Here is a 25,376-nt window from a genome sequence, read left to right on the forward strand (position 1 = left end):
TTTTTTTTTTTTTTTTTTTTTGTCTTTTGCCGTGCCCGTCAGCGGATCGCAACCCTCAGTGTCGCCCCCGTACCGGACCGGGACCAGCAACGGGATCGCAACCCTCGGCGTTGCTCCCGCGCCCCGCTCAGCCAGTGAGCAGGAACCGGTCTGTATGTGGGATCCGAACCCTCGGGTGGGAGCGCCGCCGCGCTTCCCAAGCGGCGCACTGTAGCAGTGCGCCACCGGGCCGGCCCCTGCCAATCATTTAGGAGCCCTTTCTTCTTGGTCAGTGTCTCAGCTTCTCTGTTCATACAATGGGTTCAAAAGTTCTACTTCCAGGCACCAATGAAGCACTTTTGTGATCTAAGCTCCTTTCCCCCTACACACTGGCACTAACCACTCCCAAATCCTAGGCCCATCCCTTTTGCTGGCTTGCCTTTAAAGAATCTGCCAGGGTGAAGTAAGCTTAGCACCTACCTGGCCTAAGAGTGTTCTCTTCTAGAACAGTGATACAAGAAGATTTGGGGCAGGGGACACACGCAGCCTCCTCACCTGGTAAGTCCCGTTGGTGAAATGCACAGGGATGCTGAAGGGCAGGGAGTGGTGGAAGGGGTTACGCAGCAAGACAGACACCACTTCCATGCGGGACGGCCTTGCTTCCCTCTCCCCAGCCTGCAGGGTCCGCTCCACTGCCCGCTGGCAGTAGGTGGCATACTGGCCAGTTGCACTTCTAAAAAGACAGCAGAAGGAAGAGGGGGAATACTAGGAATTCTGCTCATACCTCCCACCTTGGCACCCTGTGTCACTACCTAGACCTAGCCAGGACCAAAACTGAAGGTGGAGCAGGTTGTGAGAAAAGCCCTGAAAACTCTGGTCTGGGGTATTAGTCTGTCCTTCACGACCTATATGCAGCAGGTTGCCAGCATGGACTTTTTTTCCAGAAGCTAGAAGCACATGGCAACAGAGAATGAACAGTTAGGGACAATTTGGGGGCAATGTGGCTTCATATGAGAGCCCCTACAAAACATCCATGGACACGTGGACTGGTGTGCAGAGAAGCCTATGCATGCCCAGAGCTCCCCGTGCCCATTTGTGTGCACAATGATGGGCTAAGTCTCCATGGCCCTTGAGCAGATATCAGAGCAATCTGGTCTATTCCAGGCTCCCCCTCATCCCTCTTAAGCATGGTGGGAATATTATAGTTGCAGAGGAAATGGTGTTCACTCACCTGGGATCTGCATGACGTTGGAGCTGCTGTTTGACATACCAGAGGAAGTGATGCTGAGGCAGGAAGAGTGGGGCACACAGAGCCAGGAGCTGCCAGCACTGCCAGGGGACACAGGTAGCACGAGGAGAGTGCTGAGTGTGCAGCGCCAACTGCCCTCACAATCGCGAGCTACAGAGTTTCAGCTCTCTCCCTAAACCACAGCCCCAACCTAATGTGGGTGACTTGATCAGGCTTTGTCCAGAATGGCAATCACACAGTCTGTGCACAGACAGGGCAGCCATACTGAGGCAGCTGGGAGCACCGAGGCTGCCAGAGCATGGCTGCCAGTCACCTCCTTCCACCTTTCCCACCTCCAGGCAGCCTTTGCCAATGGCTGCTGTCAGCTGTCCTGCCCCTGGGGATGCCCACCTGAATGAGGGAGTACTTTTGAGGTGGGCGGCAGCTGGTTTGCTTCATGAGTTGGCAGTAGATCTCACTCTGCAGCTCGGGGTGAACCAGGCAGACCTGTAGTGCTGTCTGGGCCAGGGACACATGGTAGTCCACCGAGGCAGCTTCCACTGGCACGTTGATGAATAGCTGGCAGGACTGGGAGGGAAAAGACAGTAGGCACAGGCAGACCGATAACCCCTTATTACTGTCCTCTCTGACAGTGAAATGGTGTTTCCAATTTCAAGCAGGGAGGTGACCAAGCTGGGCCATTTCCCCAAGCTCAAGGGAGGCTCAAGTTCACCGACAGCGCTTTCTAAGAGGGAGCATTATTACTGCTTGAGAACACCTATGATTGCTGCAAGGGGCTACTTAGGGATAGAATCTCTTCTTCTTTAACTGTTTCCATTACATAAGCAAGCCAAATTCATTTTTAAAAAAACAGAAAATTTAGACAGGCACAAAGAACATTCTGAAATAGGTTAGAATCTCTCAAGTCTAGAAACAACATAAGCCCAGATTTTCCTGCTGTTAGCTACAGAAGGAGGGGAGCTCCTCTATGGAGAGTTTTCACCGGTATTTCCCATGGCCTTGTGCATGAAGTCCCAGAGCTTCCTCCCTCCCGGTGAGAAGATGACACTCCTGCCACAGAGGAAGCAGTAGGGACCCTATGGGACTTTCCTGCCCTCTCCAGATCCCTCTGTGGACTACCCATAACTGCGTGGGTCTCCTCCCCATGTATCACAAGTATCACCAAGGTGGGCTCAAGCTGCTCCAGGCAGAGCCTGGGCACGTGTGTGTGCTTTGTCTGTCGGTGGGCCCAGGAGACACTCCCACTTTACCTTGAAGAGCTTGACAGCCTCTGTCTGCAGGGCCTCGGAGGGCAGGGTGGTGAGGGAGGTGTACAGCCCGTCTTTGCTGTAGCACAGCATGGGGTGCCTCCAGAGCGGGGAATCTGCCCCAAGCACAGCACCAGAGAGCAGCACAGTTACCACTGGGCAGATAACTCACCTCCCACCCATCTGCAGCTTTAAATTGTGTGGAAGACAGTGGTTTAACTGTCTGGGACACATGCTTTGTGCTGGGTTTATCAGAGTGTATGCAGGTGTGCATTGCAATTAGCACACACAAGCACAACTACACAGGAAGGTGGCCACCGTTTTGCTCATGGAACTGCAATAGGGGTGAGTGTGTGAGGTTGTGGGTGTCTAGTGCTAGCATGTGTGTGCAGGGGGAAGCCTCTTCCTTACTGTGTCAGGTCTAGATGGAAGACCATATATATCAGCCTGAAATAAGCCTTGGAGCAGTAGTAAAGGGATGTGTGTGGTATGTGCCATTAGTCCCTCAGAGGCCTGAGTATCATAGCAAAACAAAGACCCCAGAACATCCCAGGCTTAGTTTAGCCTGATACCAGTTTATGCATCATTTATTAACAAACTCTAACTATACATTAACCAGTTAACTTCTTCCTCAGCCCTCTGCCCAGACAGCAAAGCTGCAGATTGAACAAAGTAAAACATTTACCTAGGTCACTGGAAAGTCTGCTTCCCCAATAAACTCCCCCAGATACAGAGTGGTCACCTCAGTATCTTGGCCAGAGACAGAGGGGCCCCGGACCTTGGGATGGGAACTCCCCTCTTTGGCTTTGATGTTTTTAAAACACCTTCAGGGTACCATGGTGCTTCCTTTGGGTTCTTGTCCAATAATCACCCAGCCGCCACCCTCCAACCTAAGCAGTGACAGCTACCCTTGCCTTACCTGGGTCTCCCTCACCATCCATCAGTTTTCCAATGAGCTGCTCATAGGCAGTGCCCACCTTGGCACTGCTGCCACCTGCAGCCACTGTGAGGTGGTAAAGCCACGTATCCTGGAAAAGGGTGGAAAGCAATCGGATAAGGATGGGGTGGGAAGAGTGGAGGCAAGAGCTCCAAGGAGGGTTCCTTGAAGGGGCCAAACCCATGATGGGGTTCAACTAGTTCATTTGGCATGAGTTAAGGCCACAGTCTCTAAGATGAAAGACTCAAGATCAGGTGAACATGAATCCAATTTCCCAAGTTTGAGGTTCTATTTGATGGCCCCAGTGAAGAAATGTTGGCCACTGGGGGTGAACTGAACATAAAGGAATATTCCCATTCAGAGAATATTAGTTGCCAAAGTGTCCAAGAGGGAAATAAACTCAGATTTTGGGAAGCTCAGAGGAAAGAAGGGCAGATCAGAATCACGGGTCCAAGCCTGGCCATGGAGGCCCAGCCCCGTCCCTTACCTTTTCATGCTTGGTGCCAATGAGGAGGTAGGTAGGGCTGTGCTCTGGGGGGTGGATCACCAGCGTGCAGTGGGAGGAGAGCAATCGTCCTGTTCCTCCAGCCTCATAGTCCTCATCCGAGTCACAGGATCGATCTACTTCCTCTATGTGTGCATCCTGCACAGGCAGGCGGCCTAGGGGTCGCTGCAGACAAGAGCCTTCCATGAACAGGAGAGCCAGCAGTGGATGGGGGAGTCTCCTCCCTGTGAGCCCTGGGAATCATGGATGTGGACAGATGACAGGATGGGGCAGTGGAGACGGCAGCATCCCAGCCAGGCTGGGAGCAGAATGAGGCTTGTGTGGAGAAGCAGCAATAGACCATACAGGCAGAGTGTGCTGGCCATGCATGCTGCTGGCCGTGCATGCTGGGCCATGCATTTGGAAGGATCCAGGCAGCTGGCTTTTATACTTATTGTGGGGTTAGGTGGGGTAGGAGGTAAAGCTCGGGACTTTCAACAGGACATGGAGCCACAGTAATGTTTGTGGGACGTGGGAGAGTGGGTGCCATCAGGAGGCCAAGGAAGTACCTTGTCTTCATGGCTCCGATAGTAGTAAAAAGTTTTCCCAACCAGAGCACACCAAACCAGTTTGGAGTGGCCGTGCTTTACCTGTAAGACAGAAATGAACTAGCATTATTACAGCCAGGTGACCCTGGAAATAAATCCAAGACTGGCAAAGAGAAGCCACAGGGAGACAAATTTGACCTCCAAACTCACATCCTTAGTGGAGATGCCATTCAGACTCCCCATTGATGGAACCACCCTTTTCACAGCAAAGGTCCCATGGTGTGTTTCATGTGGAACCCCAGCCATACTTGGGTTACTAAGTGACCTATGACCTGCCACTAAAAGATTAACCAGGCCAATGAGACACCCCTTCCAGTAATACGAAAACAAGAACTTATTAGCTGGCAGAGGCCAAAGTTTTTAAGATGCTGTGAGGCGGGTAAGGGCCTTAGCAAGCTGAAGCCTGTGGCAGCTGTAAATCATGAGGAACAGAAACTGCACATGGGCAGAGGAGCATGGCATAAACACGAACTCAATGGTGAAGCAGAGGCAGAGAGAGCCTGTGAGCACTGAGCTTGCTGAACACAAGTTGCTTTGGTTCCTGATGGTGTTCTGGTCCAGTTAATGTGCTTCTCTGGTCCTTACAACCAGGAGATCCCTAACTAAAATGTCTTTAGGGCAGTCCTCAGATACCGTAAGTCTTCCAATGGCCATACCTACCTCACCTGAGTCTCTTCTTCCCACTGTTAATAATGAGGTATGGTGGGTACAAGGTTGGGGAGGGGATTCAAGCCATTCCTTTCTGTCCCCTTTCTTGACAGTAGCTGTTGTTCTCACAACCCTGATCTCTGTTTCTAGGGAATCATTTACTATTGCCTTGTGAGGTCAGACCATGTTTGAGGGCCAACCAGCTAATCACTGTGAGGAAGCTCCTGGAGAAAGGAGGGAGCCCACCACCCCTTGGCACTCCCACTCCCAGCTCTCTGACTCTCAGGGGGCCCACATTCCTCCCCATCAGCCCAGCCCGTACCTTGGTCAGCCAGCCCTTCACAGTGGGCTTGGTGCCACCCCGAGGCAGGGCTGGAGGCCCAGTGGCCTGCACCTTCAGCAGGCTCTGTAGTGCTCGGATCCACTCCTCCAGGAGGCTGGGCGAGTCAGCCGTCAAGTAGTAGGTTTTCTTCTCAGAGATAAGCTGTGGAGGGTGAGGAATTGGGCCAGAGGTGGCAAGACAGGAGAATGGACCAGGACATGGCTCCAAGGTAGAAAAATCGCTGAACCCACCAGGCCTTCCCTCTTCCTACCTTGCTGCTCCCTCCTCCTCCTTTCCCCCTGCATACTTTTCTCAGTCTTTTTTCCTTCACTCCATCTCACATCCTGTCTCCTCTTCCTTTCTCATACTCACAAACTAGTATGTGGATGTAAAGTCTCTCATTCATGCTCATTCTGCTCCATCTGTCTCCCTCATAGCCGTCTCCAATCCCAGCACCTCTTCTCTCTCACCTGGAATGTCTGTGCACCTTCCCCTCGGACAATTTGGCAATGGGAGTTCAGATCCACTTGACCTTGAGGTTTCCGTATGACATCACTCTATAGAGAAAGGAATGGGGAGGAAAGTGGTCAGAGTACAGAGACTTCCCAGAGCACAGCATTTACCCTCATATCTCACTCCAGATCACAGGCAAAGAGGAAAGTTATTCCCAAGCTTTGTGGTGATGGGATGATAGGTAACTTGTTATAGGTTCCGGTTCTAGCTAAATGGAGCCATAATTAGGAACATAGGTCCTTATGACCCAGGCCTCAAAAAGGACAGAGTAAGCCTTTAAAATTGGGTCAGGAGTTGGCCAGTTAGCTTAGTTGGTTAGAGCATGGTGTTAAAACACCAGGGTCCAGGGCTGGGATCCTCATGCCAGCCAGCCACTAAAAACAAACAATTGGGTCAGAAGCTACCAGGTTATTACTGCCCTTAAATTCTTTCTACTACATACATTATACCAAGTTCGGCAAATAAGTGGCATATACATCACTATTATTGTCCTTTCCAGTGCCACTGCAGACATTACTAATCAATCACAGCATGCTTTCTCACTGAGCGATATAAGACCAGAATCCTTAACAGTGTTCAACACAGCCACTACCAATTAGCTGGAGTTGCACGAGAGAGGAAGCCTTTTTGTCCTCTTTAAAACATTAAAATTGGTTCTCCAGGGAGATCCTGTCAAACTAGTTCCCAATACCCGAATCTCCTCAATTCCAAACAGTGGAGGACGGAGGTGGAGGTCATGAGCTCGCTCACAGAACAATCCAGATGATGTGAGGGCAGTCTGGGAACAGTTCTTTTACAGGACCAGGCATAAGAGGAAATAAACAGCTTCTGAAGGAAGAAGGAACTGCCAAGCCAACTGGCCTAGAACTGCTTTTGACTGCCTCGGTGCCTGACTTCACTGTGAGAACCAGTGACCAGCCTCATGGCCGCCGTGTATGGCTCAAAGCCTCAGGCTGACTCTCTGTGCCTGCCAGACCCTTGCCCTCTGGCCTTGGGCCATGCTTCCCTCCTCGAGCCCCTCTCACACAGGTCTGGGTCTGGGGTGGGGTCCTTTTGACTACAGCCCTGAGGGAGGAGGGTCTCACCGGGGACTTGTAGTACATAATTTGTCCCTGTCTCAGGACAAACCAGCGCCTCTTCCATGTCTTCACCTGGCTCCCCATTTTCAGCAGGTAACCCGACTTCTCCAGTGACTCCTGAGGGGTGAGAGAGTGTAGGGGACAGAGGGGAACAGAAAAGGGAAATCACTTGGGGCTCCTAGATATCACCCAGGCCAAGATGGTCCAGCTGAGTCACTGCTTTGTTATCAATATTTTTTAAAAGAAAGTTGAGTACCTACTACGTGTATTTCCATGGAAATGTGCCCCACCAAGGATTCAGAGAGGACTAAAAGCATGGGTGATGCTGCTGTGGAAGGGCTCCCATGCTGGCTGGGGAAGACCTTGCCATGAAAAGATGGCAGATCAGGGGCTGTAGGAGGGAGAGGCTGGCCAGGAAGGCTTCGGGAAAGAGGCGCACCTGAATGGCCTCTGAAGGAAAGGTGAGAGGAGGAAGAAGGCCATCCTAGCAACACAGAAAGGGGAGAGGGTGCAGTGGGTCTGGGGAACAATGGGTATGACAGCCAGGCTGGGTGGGGGTCAGGGAGCAGGGAAGGTGAAGACAGAGCAGTGGAGTGGTGTGGAGCAAGGGCCGGGGGTTAGGTAGATCTGGATTTCCTGCTGGCAATGGCATATAGCAGCATATCTGAGCCTCACTCTTCTCATCCACAAAATGGGGATATAATCTCAAAAGCATTGTGAGGACAGATGAGACAATGCATGAAAAGCATGGAGCAGGGGCTGGCCGGTTAGCTCAGTTGGTTAGAGCACGGTGTTATAACACCAAGGTCAAGTGTTCAGATCCCTGTACTGGCCAGCTAGAAGGGCTCCATAAAATGTTAGCTGGTGGTTCAGGATGGAGATGAAACAAGGTCCTGTATGTCACACCCCTTGTGGGGCCTGCTGGGCCACTGTGTGCTCTCAGTGATGGGCCAGTCCTTGTATGCTCAGGAGCTCACTGGGCTGCTTCCCTCCTTCCTCATGGGGTAATGTGTGTTTGACTCCATAACTGTTTAACTCCCCAGCCCCTTCTCCACATCCCGCCTCTCTCCACAACCCCAGGCACCCTTGCCTCACACAGCTGCCACCGTGTCTTGTGCTAATGGCCCTGGGCAGCCTCTGCTGGAGGTCTGCTCCCTCCCTGTTCCTGGCCCCAGCAGGGTGTGCACTGTGCTCCCAGCTTACCCCGCCTGGGCCCAGCCCATCAGTGGAATAGGCTGAGGTGCGCTGCAGCTTGTGCTCAGGCTCTGAGTAGTCACTGTCCAGCGAGCAGGCGTCCGGGGGGATGGCGTAGTCACCCTCGGAGCTCAGTGAGGACATGGAGACACCTAGCCATGGGAGGAGGAGTCAAGGCCCAGGTCTCACACCTCCCCCAGCTCACACAGCCCTCAATGCCCACCCAGGACCCCCGAGTCTGGTCTGCTGGGGATCACGGGCACACATCAAGCAGGGACCCCTGCATACAAATGACCATGGAAGAGGGGAGGGGCCCCTTGTTGCTCTACCCTACCCCTGTTCCCCCTTCTCTGCACCTCTCTTGATGGCCCGGGGGCTGCCTAGTCCGCTGGTCTTCCTGGACTCAGAGCAGGGAATGGAAGTTCGGAAACTGGCCTGAGAGCTGCAATCATCGTCAGACCCAGAAGACTCATCCACAAAGGGTACAGTGCTGATCTGCGTGGCTCTCTGCAAGACAGGCCCCCTCCCCAACTGCAGCTCAGGCTGCAAAGCAAGCCCCCTCCCACTCTCCAGCTCCAAGTGACCAGGGTATGACCAACACAGCCTGTCTGGGGCAACAAGGCCATTACTCAGCCGGGGCACTGAATAGACAACTGTTCCAAACAGTGTAAGGTCCCTTCCTGACCTCACTCCTGTGTCCTTACCTCCAGGCTTCTCCTTGGGCCTTCCTCCCCCACATACCCCACATATCTTCTGTGGTCCCCAAAGGAACCGCCCCATCCAGACTGAACACCTGACTGCTGTGAGCCTTGCTCTCTGCCACAAGGGGGCGGGAAAGCCACGTCACAGGCCAAGTGTGGGACATTGAAACAATGAGAGATCATCCTGTCTGGCAAACGTTTAAAAAGACTGATTACTGTGGTGTTGGTGAGAGCATGGAGAGAATATGGGAAAAAAAATACTCTAGTTTGTAAAGTGTTGATAGAAGGTAATTTGGCAGTACCAGTCAAAAATTAAAACCTGTATATAATTTGCCCAGAAAATCCACCTCTAGAACTCTATCCTACAGAAATATGTATATATAAGTGCACAGATATTTAAAAAAGCTTAAGGTAGTTACGGTACGCCTGTGCCAAGGGCTGGACAGCACAAGAGGAGGAAGTATGGAAGGACACCTGACGTGTGCGCGCGCGCGCGCGTGTATGTGTGTGTGTGTGTGTGTGTAAAAAAGCTTAAGGTAGTTACGGTACGCCTGTGCCAAGGGCTGGACAGCACAAGAGGAGGAAGTACGGAAGGACACCTGACGTGTGCGCGCGCGCGCGTGCGTGTGTGTGTGTGTGTGTGTGTGTGTGTGTGTGAGAGAGAGAGAGAGAGAGAGAGAGAGAGAGAGAGAGAATTTGTAAATGCATCTGAAGGCCTTACAGAATAAACACCAAACCGTTAATGATAGTTGCCTCTGGAGTTAGGAATTAGGGAAAAGCAATATGAGAGGAAATTTCATTTTTGGTTTTTTATTCTTATTTGTAAATGCATCTGAAGGCCTTACAGAATAAACACCAAACCGTTAATGATAGTTGCCTTTGGAGTTAGGAATTAGGGAAAAGCAATATGAGAGGAAATTTCATTTTTGGTTTTTTATTCTTCGATAAAAACTTTTATCAATCATTCTATGATGATTCAAAAACCAATAACAAAAGAAACAAAAACATGTATGAAAATATCACATTGCAGTTATATCTGATTTTTTATTAAAAAAATAGGTAGTGGGCCGGCTCGTGGCTCACTTGGTAGAGTGCGGTGCTGATAACACCAAGGCCACGGGTTTGGATCCCATATAGGGATGGCTGGTTAGCTCACTGGGTGAGCGTGGTGCTGACAACACCAAGTCAAGGGTTAAGATCCCCTTACCGGTCATCTTTAAAAAAAAAAAAATAGGTAGTGATGTTATGGGGAAAAATATTTGAACACAGATAAACGATTCTGGAAGGAGCCCCACTGCTGTTGGGGACCTGGGGAGGGAAACAGACATGAAAGAAGATGGGAAGGAGAGGTGGAGCAGGCATGGGTTTTACTTTTACCTTCTTATTTTGCCCACATGCATATTGATTCAAATTTTTATAAATGTAGAATTTTTATAATAAAAATTGAATAAAGATAAACAACAAAACAAAATGACATATGGTGAGCTGAGCTCCCTGACGAAGGTCACTGTGTGCAGAAGCCTGGCCCTAGAGCCCCAGCCCAGTCTTTGCATGCCGAGACCAGGGGACACCCACTCTTTGCACAGCAGTTTCTTACCCCCTTCAGTGCTGTGTAGACAGGCACGGTGACATTCTTGTAGACAAGGCCAGAGAAAGGCCCAGAGGACCCAAGGGCAGGAGGGCTTGAAGCTGAGGGGGAAAAAGAGGGATGAGATTAATTCAGGTGTTGTGACCCGGTAAGGGGTCTGGGGGAAGTGAATCTCAGGTAGGGTGGGATCCCCATTCATAATTCTTTTTTTTTGCTGGCCTATATAGGAATCAATCCCAGACCCTGGTGTTATGAGGACCATGCTCTAACCAACTGAGCTAACCAGGCAGCTCCCCATTCATGATTCCTGTGATCAGTAAAGGATCCATCACGATGGAATCCAAAAGTCTTGCCCTTTAGCCATTTTATCCTTCCTGAGGCTTGTGGCATGTCCCACTCCTGCTGACATGCATTATAAATCGTGCAACTGTGGGCTCTCCTGTCGCTGTGGGAACTCTGTGGCTGGCCTGTTACTCAAGAGCCAGTAGGTGGGGTTCACCTAAATCAGGTCACTGGGGTTCCTCCCACCCACAGCCCTTGTGAGGCAGATGGAACCCTATGCAGGTGGGAGGCTGGATGGGAGGACCCCTCTAAGGTCCCCTCTAGCTCCATGACTGGCTACAACCCTGATCACTCCCCCTCCCACCCAGCCCAGTGATCACCTGAATCTGCAGGGCTCCCTTTTCCCTCCCAGGTAGCACTTGCTGCTGATTTCACATGTACTTCATGTGCCGGATGACCCCAGCCCTGGGTGTTGCTCAGTCTTCTCTTCCTTCTCCACCCTCCCCGCCCTCCCTGCCCACCATGGGCGTGTGGTCCCTTCAGGTCTTCCTGGGACTCACCACCGCAGCCAGCATTACTTCTGGGAGATGCGTCAGAGAGCCGCATGCCTGAAGTGGCTACCGCATAGATCCGGCTCTCCTGCAATCAAGAGGCCCCAGGAGGGTCAGGGCACAGGACTGTGCTCAGACCAGCCCCTCCAGGCTGTGGAGGAAAAAGGATGGCTTGGGAGGTGGGCAGACCCAAGTCCACAGCCAGGGTAGGTCAGTTACTGGGCAAGTTACTTCATTTCCTTTTTTTTTTTTTGTCTTTTGTCTTTTTCCGTGTCCGGCAACGGATCGCAACCCTCAGTGTTGCCCCCGTACCGGACCGGGGACCGGCAATGGGATTGCAACCCTCGGTGTTGCTCCCGCGCCTCGCTCAGCCAGTGAGCGGGAACCGGTCTGTATGTGGGATCCGAACCCTCGGGCGGGAGCGCCGCCGCGCTTCCCAAGCGGCGCACTTATCCAGTGCGCCACCGGGCCGGCCCAAGTTACTTCATTTCTGAGCCTCATTTTCTTCAGCTCTAAAATGGACATACTACTACTTACCTTTTAACACCTGGAATATAATCAGTGCCTAACAGTTGCTGTTCCCTCACTTGCCTCCACCCTTCCCCTTGGGGCAAAGGAGGTTCAAGAGGAGAGCAGGTCAGTGACCTGTTTCCCTGAATCTTTACCCACGTCTCTGCCTTTACCCTTGGTCCCAGGATCTCACCCCCGGAAGCTGAGGGTGCTGATAATCAGGAAGGCAGAGCCACACAGTGAGGGTGTGCTCTTGTTTTGTTTTGTTTTTTAGGAGTTGAGCTGTTTAATCACCTCCTTGGCCAAACTCAAGACTGGTTGCCCCAGATGGCATGCTCTTTTGTAAGCCAATTCTTGGGAACCTAGGACACATTTTTTCCTACAGTAATAATGTTATATTGTGATTAGGTTTCAGGGTCAACCTACAAAGCCAACTTAGCCAAGGAGACTCCAGAACTCCAGTACAGAAGAATGCCCACCCCAAGGAAGTCCTTGGAGTAATAATGTTATATTGTGATTAGGTTTCAGGGTCAACCTACAAAGCCAATTTAGCCAAGGAGACTCCAGAACTCCAGTACAGAAGAATGCCCACCCCAAGGAAGTCCTTGGATCTTAGGCAGGCCTACAAGCCTGGGGAGCTTTTTAAATCAAATGGCTTTGACTGCTCCCAAACAGCCCCAAGGCTCTGCCTGTGCTTTTCCATATCTGTTCACTTACCCTAAGGGAAAACAAAGGCCCGCTCAGGTGACCAGTGAGTCACAAAGGCTGACTGGGGAAGGTTAGCCAGCCTTCCAAGGAATGCCAGGCCAGCTTGGGGAGGTGGCTGGATGTCCTTTCACCTGCAGGACCAGCTGGGCTGGGGGCTGGGACTGGAAGGGAGGAGTGACGCAGATTGGGGTGCTGCCCTAGAGGGGAGCAGCAGCACTAGGTCAGCTGGGGGAGAGAGCGAGGAACTGGTGAGTGCCGGGATAAGCTGCTGAGGTAACTGGAGGGTGGGCAGGGCGAGAGCTAGAGGGCGGGGAGGAAGGGTGACCAAGGAGGGGCACTGCCGCAGGGCAGGGAATTCCTGTGCTTACCAAGGGCTGGTACATGGAGTCCAAACAGTAAAATTAGGCATAAAAAAGATTATTTCTGTCTGTAGTGGTCATGGAATTCAACCAAGGACAGGCCTCTAACTTCACAGAGGAAATGAAACTAAAGCCTGAGAGATTTAGGTTAAACAAAACATAGGTCTGTTTGACAAGAGGTTATCTAATGCCTAACTCACAATCTTGTTTTAAGGAGTAACAGAAATAGGGCTCTACAAACTCTAAAAGCAGATAAGTATATCTGACTCCCTCGGACTGAGAAATGTACTTCTCTGAATTCCTGGTCTTTGTTTTCCACTCAGTTGGTTATTGCCCAGTTGGTGCCACCTGAGAGAGAGAGGGGCTGGGCTCTCTGGCCACTGTGGTTTCCTAAGCTCCCTGTGGACAGGAGTGATCCTGCCCCAGGGACCTCAGTTGCAGCTGGCATTGTGCCTGTTTTCCCCAGGAGCAAGTTACAAAGAGGATTGCAAACAGGAGACAAATTCTCCTTAAATTGTTTTGGCTGATTCTTGGGTCCCCAGGGCTCAGTGGAGAGCAGGGAGGGTCTGTGGGAAGACCTGATACTGCCCCTTCATACCTTCATCCCCAGAGATTGGCTGATGTTCACATGGGGAAAATGTCATCTGGAGCATCCCACCACCCCCTCCCCAACAGCTACAAGCACAACACAAGAACCCTTCACCGTCAAACAGCAGATGGCTGGATTTTGGCAAAATGACTGAAGTGGGCAACACTTCTCTCTGGTGACACCTGCTGAGCCCTCTTGCCACATGCCTTTCCTGAATGCTCCCTCACTCCCACCTCTGCTTTATGACTCCTGAGCAAGACAACAATGAACAAGAGGGTCAGCAGCCCTTTCCCATCTCCTAGCCTTCCTTCTGGGCCACTCCAAGGCTTGGCTGTGTCTTCAGTCTTGTGGGGACCCTTGGGGCAATCGGCAGCTGGTCAGCAGTCACTGCTAAAGATGTAGTCAACAAGCCTGGAGCTGTGAGCCTCCTGAAACAAGCATTTCAAAAGGGGACCCCAAAGGTGCTGCTGAAGATACAGGTCTCCCAAGCAGCGGGACGGTGTGGTACCACCCTCAGGCAACACTAGACATCCCCCACAGCACTGCCTCACACCGTAGCAGCATTCAGGGGTCTGACCATGAGTGACAGGCTGACCTCTGCTCTGGCAATGTCCCCTAAGAGGCAGTGAGGCTCAAGGTGGGCTTCAGAGGCAGCTGGACTTACACGTAAGGCCTGGCTCCCTCACTCACTACTGCATGACCTTGGGCAAGTAGCTAAGTCTGTGGGGACAACAGTCTTCTAATCTGTGAAAGGGAGAAACAGCACCTAACTCCTTGTACAGGTAAGGATCTTTCCCATACGCCAGGCTCCGTACTAAGCCCTAGATACCTGTACATCATCCTCAACAATGACCTGTGCCATGTCACTTTTACAGCCTGTCCCCTCGTTATTTTAACTTGTTATTGTTATTTATCATGGAAAATGTCAGACACAAAAGTAGAGACAGTAGTATAAAGAACAGCCTCATGTACCCAGCACCCAGCTCTACAAAGACTAATGCATGGCTAGTCAGGTCTCATCTGTACCCCATCCCCTCCCCAGATCACTGATCCTGAAGCAATGCCACAAACATCATGTCACTTTATCCAGTATTACAAGTTAGGAAGCTAAGGCTCAGAAATAGAAACAGCCAACACTTACATACCTACTGTGAACCACTGCTACAAGTATTTATTAAATATTAACACATTTAATCCTCATAACTACCCTGAAAGTAGCTACAACTATCCCCATTCTACAGATAGGGAAACTGAGGCACAGGCTTTAGTAACTTGCGCAGGGCCACATAGTTAGCAATTCAGCCCTAGTGGTTGGATTCTGGGACCTGTGCTCTTCACCACACCATACCACCGCAAAGAGTCCCAAAGATGAAATGAGAAAATTTGCCCAGAGCACCCAGCTTGGCGTGTGGCACACGGTGAGTGTTCAGGAAATGACAGCCAGCCACCATTCACATTATCTCAGATCCTGGCTCTCCCCTCACTAGTTGGGTGGTCCCAGTGTTGCTATGACAATGCCAGCCTCATCTCGTGCCCAGCGCATGCACATGCACAATAAACTGTATTCCTATTATTAGCTCTGCCCTCTGCCCNAGAGTCCCAAAGATGAAATGAGAAAATTTGCCCAGAGCACCCAGCTTGGCGTGTGGCACACAGTGAGTGTTCAGGAAATGATAGCCAGCCACCATTCACATTATCTCAGATCCTGGCTCTCCCCTCACTAGTTGGGTGGTCCCAGTGTTGCTATGACAATGCCAGCCTCATCTTGTGCCCAGCGCATGCACATGCACAATAAACTGTATTCCTATTATTAGCTCTGCCCTCTGCCCAGCCCCAGGTCACCTCTTACCCAGGATGGAAACCGGTGCAGGGGAGGTGTGGGTGGCTTGTTCCTAAGTTCCACTTCCTCCAGCACAGCTCTGGCAGCCTTTGGGCTCTCTCTTTCCTCCTTCTTCCCTGCTGGGGGTGGCTCTTCCATCTCCATCTTCTCTGGTTCCTCCCGGAACTCAGTTCTGGCCTCCAGCTCAGGAAGGCCAGAGGGGTGCAGGGCTGAGAGGGCCCCAATCTCAATGCTCACCACATGGTCAAAGTGCCCAGGGCCCACCTGGGGCTGGCTGTGGTGCCTTTTGGCCACTTGGATGCTGTCCTGGGGGGTGCTGGGAGCCCGTACCTTTGGTAGGGTCAGACTGCTGCCGGGGCCACCTTCCCTGGCAGAAGTCTTGGTCCCAGGAAGCATCCCTCCCTGAGCAGTGTCCAGGCCTGCACCCCAGGAAGCTGACCCGTGTCTGGGGGTGCGTGGCTTCACACACAGCTGGCTGGGAGAGCCCTCTTTTCCCAGATGAGGTTGAAGGGTCTTGGCCTCTGCTATTTCCGCAGAGTGGACCACACTGGAACTAGAGTCCTCTAAGGGGTTTCTTGCTTTAGAAACAGAGTCGGTGCTCTGCAAGGCACCTGGAGAAGGTGCAGCCATAGCTGCTTTCAAACCCTGGACCTGGAGACCACTGTCCTGCCCCACAGGGTGGGCTCCTGGCCCTGCAGGGACAGAATCCTGCTCTGGGGCTCCCTGTGGTGCCATCCGAAGAACTGTGTTGGGGAAAAAACAGGCATATTCATTGAGAGCTTCCTTGATTCAGCCCCACATTCCACCACACACCCACCACACACACATGCCCACCTGGCCTGCCTACCTTCCAGTGCCTCTTGGAGGGCTCCCACCTGCTCCACCAGGTACTGATTACAGCTTTTCAGGTGCTGATTCTCCATCTCAAGCTAAGCAAGAAGAAAAATAAAGATTTAGAATGCGCAGCCTACAGGTTCGGATATAGAACTCAAAATAAGATTAAAAGCTCAAATCTTTGAAAAGGAGCACTTGGTGTCCCATCAATCCAGTGCTGACCCTCCCAGGGAGTCCTGACCTCCTCCTTCCCTCTGTGCCAACTGGTTTTGGTTGGGATAGAATTCCATCCCTGCACCTTCTTTTCTAGTTATTTCTAACCTTTTTTAAAATTATGAAATATAACACATAACAGAAAAGTGCATATCACATTCATGAACTGCTTAACAAATGCTTCTGAAATTAATACACATGAGCACCACCTAGGTTAAGAAAAAGAAACTGGCTAGCACCCCACACAACTCCCTGACTTGCCTCTTCCCAATCACACGTCCCTCCCTCCCTGCTATAGGTAGCTGCCCTTCTGAGTTTACTAGATTCACTTCCTTGCTTTCTGGGCCTCACCATCTGAGTATGCGTCCCTACACATCAGTTTAGTTAGTAGTGCCCATTTCTCTGCAGATAAGGGAATTATACAGTATGTTCTTCTCTATGTCTGCTTTCTTTTGCTCAATCTGACATCTGTGAGACCCAGCCTCATGGTTGCTGCATATTCTTTAAAATTCAAGCCAACACAAATTTTTTAAAGAAAAGATGACCAGTAAGGGTATCTTAACCCTTGACTTGGAGTTGTCAGCACCACGCTCTCCCAAGTGAGCTAACCGGCCATCCCTATATAGGGATCTGAACACGCGGCCTTGGTATTATCAGCACCACACTCTCCCAAGTGAGCCAAGGGCCAGCCCAAGCCAACACACTTTTATTGTGCACCTTTTAGCAAGGGCTGTGGGAATATGGAGGTAAGCCAGGCACCAGTTCTCAGTCTAGCAGGTGACCTGAGATATGTGTCCAGAGAAGGGGACAAGAGGCAGCATGAGCCAAACCCCTCCCGCAGGTGTGATCCGCTTGTCTCAGAGGGATGGAGGTAGGACATGCGTGTTCGTCCTTTTGCAAACTGCTATTCCCCTTCTGTTTTGTTTAGAAAGAGGTTTTTGTTTGTTTGTTTGTTATTTGCACTGTAGCTTCCAGTCCTGAGTTTTCTAAATAAAGCTGTAGCAAGTGGTGAACTACAAAAATGGATGGATGGAGAGAGGCAGTGGAATAGAGGTTACCAGGAGCCAGGAAAAGAGAGAACAGGGACTTAGTGTTTAGTAGGGATGGAGTTTCTGTGTGGGGTGATAAAAAGGAATGAAAATAGACAGTGGCGATGGTTGCACAGCTTTGTGAATGTATGAGGTACTTCAAAAAGTTCATGGAAGGATTTGCATTATCTTTTAATTCCATTTTTCCATGAACTTTTTGAAGTACCTCATACATTCAAGTACCTCATAATGTTACTAAATTGTACACTTTAAAAAACGGTTAACATGGTGAATTTTATGTATATTTTACCATAATAAAAAAAAAGTTAAAAAGAATGGCGAGGACAGAGGAAAGAGTGGAGAGTGGACAGTGGTCTGTGTGTGCTCCTTAGAAGGAAACTGGGGGGACTTTGCAGAAGTGAGACTCCTTCCTTCTCCCCAAACTTAAATACAGCACAAAGCCAGTCAGGAGCTATAGGAAAACCTGCTCAAAACTAAAGGAAAAGGAAGGTGAAGCAAAGCATCTGGGCATTTCAGCTGAGTGAAGGGCAAGTTGTTGACAACATGAAGGTTGGTCAAGGCACTACAGACAGAAGGAGGCAGGAAAACCCTGGGGCAAAGGGTAACCCCAGTACACCTCCAGCCAGGCCCCCACAATGAGTTTTCATCTCACCTCTGCTAACTTTAGTGTCACCCATTCCTTGATCCTTGCAGCTTTTTCTTGAACAATTTTTGCTTCCTCAGTTCTCATCTGCTTCTGCAAGAAAGAGAGGGCCTTTTATTATTATTTTTTTATTTTTAAAGATGACCAGTAAGGGTATCTTAACCCTTGACTTGGAGTTGTCAGCACCACGCTCTCCCAAGTGAGCTAACCGGCCATCCCTATAAGGGATCCGAACCCATGGCCTTGGTGTTATCAGCACCACACTCTCCCACAGGCTGGCCTGAGAGGGCCTTTAGTTAATCATGAGTCACCACTAGGGTAAATAATTGGAAGTGGAAAGCCCTGAGAAGAAACATCAAGTGACCAGATGGAGGTGGCCAGCAGAAAAAAATAAACTCAGTTATGATTTTTAAAAATATTCTTAAAGTGGGAAAGGCCTTCCTAAGCATAACACAAGTCCCAAAAAGCCATGGAAGGAAAGACTAATAAATCTATATAATCACTACAAATTACTATACAACAAAAAAAAAATCTCTTAAGCAGAATCGAAAGACCAACTGGGGAAGGATTTGCAACACAAATGACATACATACAGAGGGCTAATTTGAAATGAATAAGCCAATACATACATTCAAAGGGTATGAACAGAAAAACAACAGAAGAAATAAAGGCAAGGAAACTCATGAAAAGCTGTTTAATTTCAATCATAATTGTAAGAATGTAGATAAAAACAAGACATCACTTTCCTGTATCAGACTAACACAATTTAAAAGTTTGATATTACCCCAGGTTGTCAAAAGTGTTGGGAGCAACCCCTCTTATACAAATTGGCAAAGCTTGGGCTGGACAGTTAACTCAGTTGCTTAGAGCACTGCCTTGTAACAGATTGGCAAAGCCTTTTTAGGGGTAATTTGATAACATCTGCCAACAGTGCTCAGGAATCACTTGCAATATTATTTGATATTATTATTATTATTCAATATTATTATTATTATTTGATATTATTATTACTGCAATATTAAATAAAAAACTCAAAACTGAAAATAGTCTAAGTGTCCACCAATAACGGGTTGATTAAATAAACATGACACATCCACAAAATGTAAGTAGAATACTATGCTTCCATACACAACAGCCATTAACAGTGAGGAGTGGAAATGAAGGATGGGGATAGAGGAAAAATGTTACTTGTCATTTTATATTCTTCTAATGTTTTTGTATTTTTTACTTAAAGCACTGTATCACATTTACAGTTAAACAAAAACTCAGGTTAAATTAGCCCAAAATAATCAAGACAGTAGAAAACTCAAAAGGCAGTTTGAATCTAAAGAACAGCAGCCTAGGAGAGAACATGGCCTTTGACTGCACATGTGAAGCTTATTTGCTGTGAGACACTGGGCAGGAAACCTAACCCCTCTGGGCCGGCACCCACCTCTAAAATACATCTCCCTTGCTGGGTCATTCTGAGGATACGGTGAGAGAGAGGACACAGCACAGTGCTGAGGCATGGGTACCAACCAGTTCTGCATGGGAACTAGTTACCTGATTTAAAAAGCATGGAGTCAAAGGGTGTATACTAACTAGCATTTTCTGTTTTGTTTTGTTTTGTTTTTAAAGATGACCAATAAGGGGATCTTAACCCTTGACTTGGTGTTGTCAGCACCATGCTCTCCCAAGAGACCTAACCGGCCATCCCTATGTAGGGTTCCGAACCCGTGGCCTTGGTGTTATCAGCACCACAGTCTCCCAAGTGAGCCACGGGCTGGCACTAAAATAATATATTTTTAAAAATTGCTTCTCACATAATTTGAAAGATTGCGATCCATTCACTCAATCATTTTTTAACATTATTTTTTACTGAGTAGTTTAAGAGACCAGCATTAACGACTTTGGTTACATTTGTAGGGGAAAAGTGCCTGACAGTTATAAGATGCTGGGCACAAACTCCAAACAAAGGAGTCTGTGGAATGAAATGGGAATGTGAAAATGTCAAACTCGGGCCGGCCCATGGCTCACTCGGTAGAGTGCGGTGCTGATAACACCAAGGCCCCGGGTTCGGATCCCACATAGGGATGGCCGGTTCGCTCACTGGCTGAGCGTGGTGATGACAACACCAAGTCGAGGGTTAAGATCCCCTTACCGGTCATCTTTTTAAAAAAAAGGAAAATGTCAAACTCGCAGTATCTCATAGCTGGAAGGATGTTAAGGTCATCTAGTTCAGGGATTGGCAAACTATGGCCCTCAGGCCAAATCCAGTCCTCCACCTGTTTGTCTCCACTGCCTCCTCTCTATTTTTGTAAGCAAAATTGCATTTTAATACAGCCATGCCCATTCATTTACATATGATCTATGACTGCTTTCACAATACAATAGCAGAGTCAAGCAGTTGTAAAGAGACCATGTGGCTGCAAAGCCTAAAATATTTACTCTCTGGCCCTTTACAGAAAAAGTCAGCTAACTCCTGACCTAACTTGATACCCTTTTTTTTTTTTCCTTTTTGTCTTTTTTCGTGACCGGCAACGGATCGCAACCCTCAGTGTCGCGCCCGTACCGGACCAGGACCGGCCACAGGATCGCAACCCTCGGTGTTGCTCCCACCCCTCGCTCAGCCAGTGAGCAGCCGGTCTGTATGTGGGATCCGAACCCTCAGCGGGAGCGCCACTGCGCTTCCCAAGCGGCGCACTACAGCAGTGCACCACCGGGCCGGCCCGTTGATACCCTCTTTGTTCAGTGGAAACTGAGGCCCTGAGGGGTGAAATGACTTGCCTCTGTCAGTTCGTGGCAAGGCTGGGACTAAAACCAGGTCTCTTGATTCATAGAACAGCATTCGTTCTATTCTGATGATACCCTCTTTGTTCAGTGGAAACTGAGGCCCTGAGGGGTGAAATGACTTGCCTCTGTCAGTTCCTGGCAAGGCTGGGACTAAAACCAGGTCTCTTGATTCATAGAACAGCATTCGTTCTATTCTGATCTTGACCTATTGATTATAATTATAAAATGACTTTTCTCTGACCTGAGGAGATTTTAGCAGGAGTTATTTTGCCCCACAATCCCCAAGATGCTGCTACTTCTAACTATTCAAAAGAAAAAAAGATATCTTTAAAATCAATGGAACATTGATTAGAGATACCCTGAGTCAAAATTCCATTTTCCCATGATTTTTCAGGAATACATGGTACCCCACAGCATACAAAGGCACATCCACTGACAGAATATTCAGTGAATGCTGATGAATGATTACCAATTTGCCCACGATGGCTGGAAGGTACAAAGGATTAGCTGGGACTTTCATGGAGAATGCACATGTAGGAAATTAAAAGTCATCTGACCAAACTGTGGGGTCTTTTGTTGGAAATGATAGAGCTCTGGCACCAGGGAACAGTTGCGTACATAAGGCCAATGGCAGAGGAAAGGGACAGACTGGGATAGAGTTAATGAGTCTGTGAAGGGAAGAAGGCTGGGCATAGGAACTGGCAGGGGATGTTCCAGAAGTCCTCTCCAGAGTGAAGGTGCCAACCATTGATGAAATGGTGGGCAGTGGCCTCTCCTGGGCCCCCTGAGGAAGCCTGGTTTTCAGAGGTGATGGCAACTTTGGTCTCTGCCTATTCAGGTTCATTGAGAAACTTTAGCCAATGGTCGACCAAGGCTGACCATCCAGCTCTGATTACACTACAGCCAAGTATCATGTACCACACATTGGCAGGACACAACAGGTCCAGGACAGAGAAAGAAGAGCTCTTCTGACCAAGTACCAACCACGTGTCTGATACAATACACAGATTACCTAAGTTAATTCTCCCAGCAGCCCTGTGAGCTATTGTAACCCCTATTGTGTAAATATGTAAAATGAGAATCAGTGACTTGAGCTATTTGCCCACAGTCAGAGAGCAACGGTGCTGGAGGTGAGATTCATACCCGGATGGGTCTGCCTCCAGGTCCTTTTTCTACCACATTCCCTGCCTGGCTTCTAATGAACAAACGCGAGAGGGAAAGATCTTCCACTAATTCAATCTCCACATGTAAGAATAGGCCCATGAGGGAGTGAGCTCCCCACGCTTGGGGGCTCAAGCAGAGGGGCTCAAGCAGCTGGGGGCCAATCACAGCAGATGCTGGAGAGGGGACTGGTGTTCTGTTGCACATTAGCTCTTACCTGCTTCTCCAGCTGTGCCTCAAGCTGGCTGATGAGCTCATCTTTGCCCTGCATGGCTTTTAGCAATTCCTGGTATTTTCGGTGTAGGCTGCCTGCTGAGCCCACATTCTTCAGATTCGACAGTTTTACCTTCTCTTCCATCACACCCACCTGAAATGTACCAGTGATCTCATAAGGTCTCACATCTCTCACATGGTGTATGCAATGGCCAGTAATGTGGGATGGGATGCCTCCTGGTGCCCCAACCTGTGACTCACAGGCAGAGCCCTTACCCAGGGCAACGTGGGCCAATTAATTAAATGACCATTTAGTAAGCCCTTATCTTGGCCAAAGAAGGAAGAAACTCATTTCAGCTACAATGAAAAACCCAGCTAGGTCTTGGGCCATCCACCACTGGGGATCCCACAAGGGATGAGTTGGGTGGGACCATCAGCCCTGGAGAGCAGCTGCTCCAACCCCACTGTGGCAGAGATATGCACTGCTCACTGGATATCCATGTGCATCCCCAAATTGCCCAACCCCCTTGTAGTTAGATAGGGCCACCTAATTCATCCAGTCAATGGGCTCCGAGTGGAAAGGGCACATCATTTCTGGGCTGAAGTATTTAAAAGCTGGTGCACAAGCATCTAGCTCTCTTTCTCTGCCATGGCAACCAAGAAGGCTGTGTGTTCCAGAAGGTCCAGCTTCCTTCAGCCCAGATTCCTGAATGACTGGAAGCAGAATTGCTGGTTAACCCTTAACGAATAGGGACCATGAATGAGAACTAATTTGAGGAACCACTGAGATTTCAGGCTTACTTTGTTACTGCAGCATAGTCTAGCCTATTTGGACCAACAAGCCCACTCACTGCACTGACCCTTACCCAAAGATTCCTTCATTCCCACAGAAAGCTCCACACGCCTTATGTGTTCAGGTACATCACATGACTGCTTGTTTTTTCTTGTTCCTGTAAGGGGCTCATCAGTGTGACAAGTGTGTCCACATGTGTCCGTGGGAAGGGCCAGGAAAGGACAATGGTCATTTCCCCTGCATGCTCCCGCCAACCCCTCCCTGGTTACCTGGGTCTCTGCATTCTCTGCTCTCTGCTCCGCCTCCAGCAGCCTCTGCTCCAGCTCCTGCATCTGCTCAGCCAGAGAAGGGGAGAAGTAGGTGCCATGTCCCTACTATGAACACAGCACCAAGGCCACTCGAGCAAATTGTGCAGACAGTGAATGCAGGCCAGGCTTCATCCACCCATCCCAAGTGGCTCAGGAGGACCAGGGTGGAGATTTTCAAGGCAACTCTCGACCCTGAGTTTATGGGGCAGGTGAAGAGCCTGTGGCTGCTATCCCCTCTGCTAGCCCTTGTGTAGGGTTGTCCAGGAAGTGGTGGTAGCCACCACTGTCGTTGTTCCTGAGCATTCCTGCCCCAATCCTGCCTCAGTCTCCTCCCCACAAGGCATCTTTCTTCTCAGCACTGGGTGGGTTGCAAGTGATGCCATCCCACAGCTTGCCCATGTGTCCAGCATGGAACATGCTCCCAGATGAGCCCACCTCATGCCATCAGCAAGAGAACGTTCCTCCCCACTTGGAATATCTCACTCAGCACTGTCAGGACACCTCTGCCTGTAAATAGCATTCACAGGTATCACCTTATTTGATTTCTTTAATTTTAAAGAAAGAGAAAGAGAAAGAGAGGCTCAAGATATATTTTTAAAAATTCTATCTTGCTACCAGTAGAGGATTGTCAGGTCTGGGGAGTTCAGTAATTCTGAAATCTTATACCAAGCAGCTCAAGCAAAGGGACCGATGTTCTTAAACAGAGACTACTCAGGGACCAGATCTAAGCTGAAGCCTAAGGAGCTGCTCACCAGCCCACAGTGCACACGGCACCTCTTTGCAGCTTCATGAGCTCATGGCTTGGCAAGTGTAGTGAGGATTGGATGTCACCTCCCATTCTCTCCCTGCCAGGACACCACTGTGCACTGCCTAAACTGCACTCCATCACATGGAGGCCCAGCAGAAGCAGAGCATACCATATATCCAAATGTCATATCAAATGCCATGTGCCATAGCCTACTTGGAGCCAGCTGCTTCCTTCCCCAGCCTGCCTTGCCCCAGGGCAGCATGTCTGCAGTATATGCATTACACATTTACTAGAAGCATAGAGTCCCATCCTTGTCCTCCATGAGGCTGGACAGTCTCAGCACCCTTACTGTGCAAGCTCCAGGCCAGCCCTTGCCCACCTTTCCTCTGCAGCTGTGGCCTTTTCTCTGGCTACTCAACCTTCTCCCCTTGGCCTGGCTTACTCTTTACCAGTAAGCTAAGCAATTCCCTCCCTTTCCCTGTCTACACCTTCTCAGCTGAAATTCTGCTTAACTTGATAAAGTGCTGGGAAGAGGAGCCCACAGCCTGTGCTGGGCAGTGAAAGGAAAGTTACTCAGGTGCAGCAGTTCATGCTTAAGAACTTGGGAGACCTCTTTTCTTGGGATGGCCTCATCCACTTTTTCTCTTGTCTGGGATTGGGGAGACAGATGCTTTCAGCACACATTCCCCTTGAAGGAGAGTTGGGGTTATGTTCTTTAAAGATCCCAGGGCTGGCTGGTTAGCTCATAGCTAGAGCACAGTGCTGATAACGCTAAGGTCAAGGGCTCGGATCCCCATACTGGCCAGCAACCCAAACAAAATAGTAATAAAAAAGTAATAAAATAGTAATAAAAATAGTAATAAAGAAAGTAAAACCCAAGATACACAACCCATGGGACAAAAATGCCCCTGGGACTTCCAACAGTCACCCATGTGCTCAGGCCTCCTGCTTGCCTTCCTCTGCTAGGCTTCATACTCATGACCGAAGCTCTCAACTCAAGCTGAGAGGGTGGGTTGATTCTGGCCACACTCAGGCATCAGTTAGAGCCAGATGGGCTTTCCTAAATCAAACAGTCCTCAGGCCTGTCCTGGAGGAGTTCCTTGGCCTTCAAACGGTTGCTATGCAGCTGATAACAGCACAGCATAAACCAATATTATGCTTCTAGGGGTTAAAGTGGATGTGCTCATCACAAAAAGAATTCTACTTGGTGGGGGGGGGGGGTGGCTGATACACAGGGGGGGCCCCCAGGGACCC

At 49.6% G+C, this 25,376-nt stretch overlaps 1 protein-coding gene across 2 annotated transcripts in view; it reads right to left on the reverse strand.

Annotated features, from left to right (window-relative positions):
• Window positions 1–23,394, reverse strand: part of PLEKHH1 (pleckstrin homology domain containing, family H (with MyTH4 domain) member 1) — a 34,331-nt gene extending 10,937 nt beyond the window's left edge. The window contains exons 1-19 of one of the 2 annotated variants that reach the window (XM_008570329.1): window positions 23,336–23,394; window positions 22,278–22,427; window positions 18,137–18,220; window positions 16,236–16,317; window positions 15,398–16,131; window positions 11,392–11,470; window positions 10,559–10,650; window positions 8,617–8,767; window positions 8,270–8,412; window positions 7,073–7,183; window positions 5,945–6,031; window positions 5,475–5,636; window positions 4,466–4,546; window positions 3,900–4,082; window positions 3,395–3,503; window positions 2,479–2,591; window positions 1,619–1,795; window positions 1,211–1,308; window positions 535–712 (exon numbers count right to left, since the gene is read on the reverse strand). In XM_008570329.1, coding sequence (XP_008568551.1) covers window positions 535–712; window positions 1,211–1,308; window positions 1,619–1,795; window positions 2,479–2,591; window positions 3,395–3,503; window positions 3,900–4,082; window positions 4,466–4,546; window positions 5,475–5,636; window positions 5,945–6,031; window positions 7,073–7,183; window positions 8,270–8,412; window positions 8,617–8,767; window positions 10,559–10,650; window positions 11,392–11,470; window positions 15,398–16,131; window positions 16,236–16,317; window positions 18,137–18,220; window positions 22,278–22,418 — 2,805 coding nt within the window. In that variant the 5' untranslated portion in view covers window positions 22,419–22,427; window positions 23,336–23,394. Of the gene's footprint in view, window positions 1–534; window positions 713–1,210; window positions 1,309–1,618; window positions 1,796–2,478; window positions 2,592–3,394; window positions 3,504–3,899; window positions 4,083–4,465; window positions 4,547–5,474; window positions 5,637–5,944; window positions 6,032–7,072; window positions 7,184–8,269; window positions 8,413–8,616; window positions 8,768–10,558; window positions 10,651–11,391; window positions 11,523–15,397; window positions 16,132–16,235; window positions 16,318–18,136; window positions 18,221–22,277; window positions 22,428–23,335 lie in introns of those variants that run through there. The other variant, XM_008570330.1, reaches the window with a different exon arrangement.
• Window positions 23,395–25,376: the final 1,982 nt, after the last annotated feature.

This window comes from Galeopterus variegatus, unplaced genomic scaffold, assembly GCF_000696425.1.
Source record: "Galeopterus variegatus unplaced genomic scaffold, G_variegatus-3.0.2 Scaffold593, whole genome shotgun sequence".
Lineage (NCBI taxonomy): Eukaryota > Metazoa > Chordata > Mammalia > Dermoptera > Cynocephalidae > Galeopterus > Galeopterus variegatus.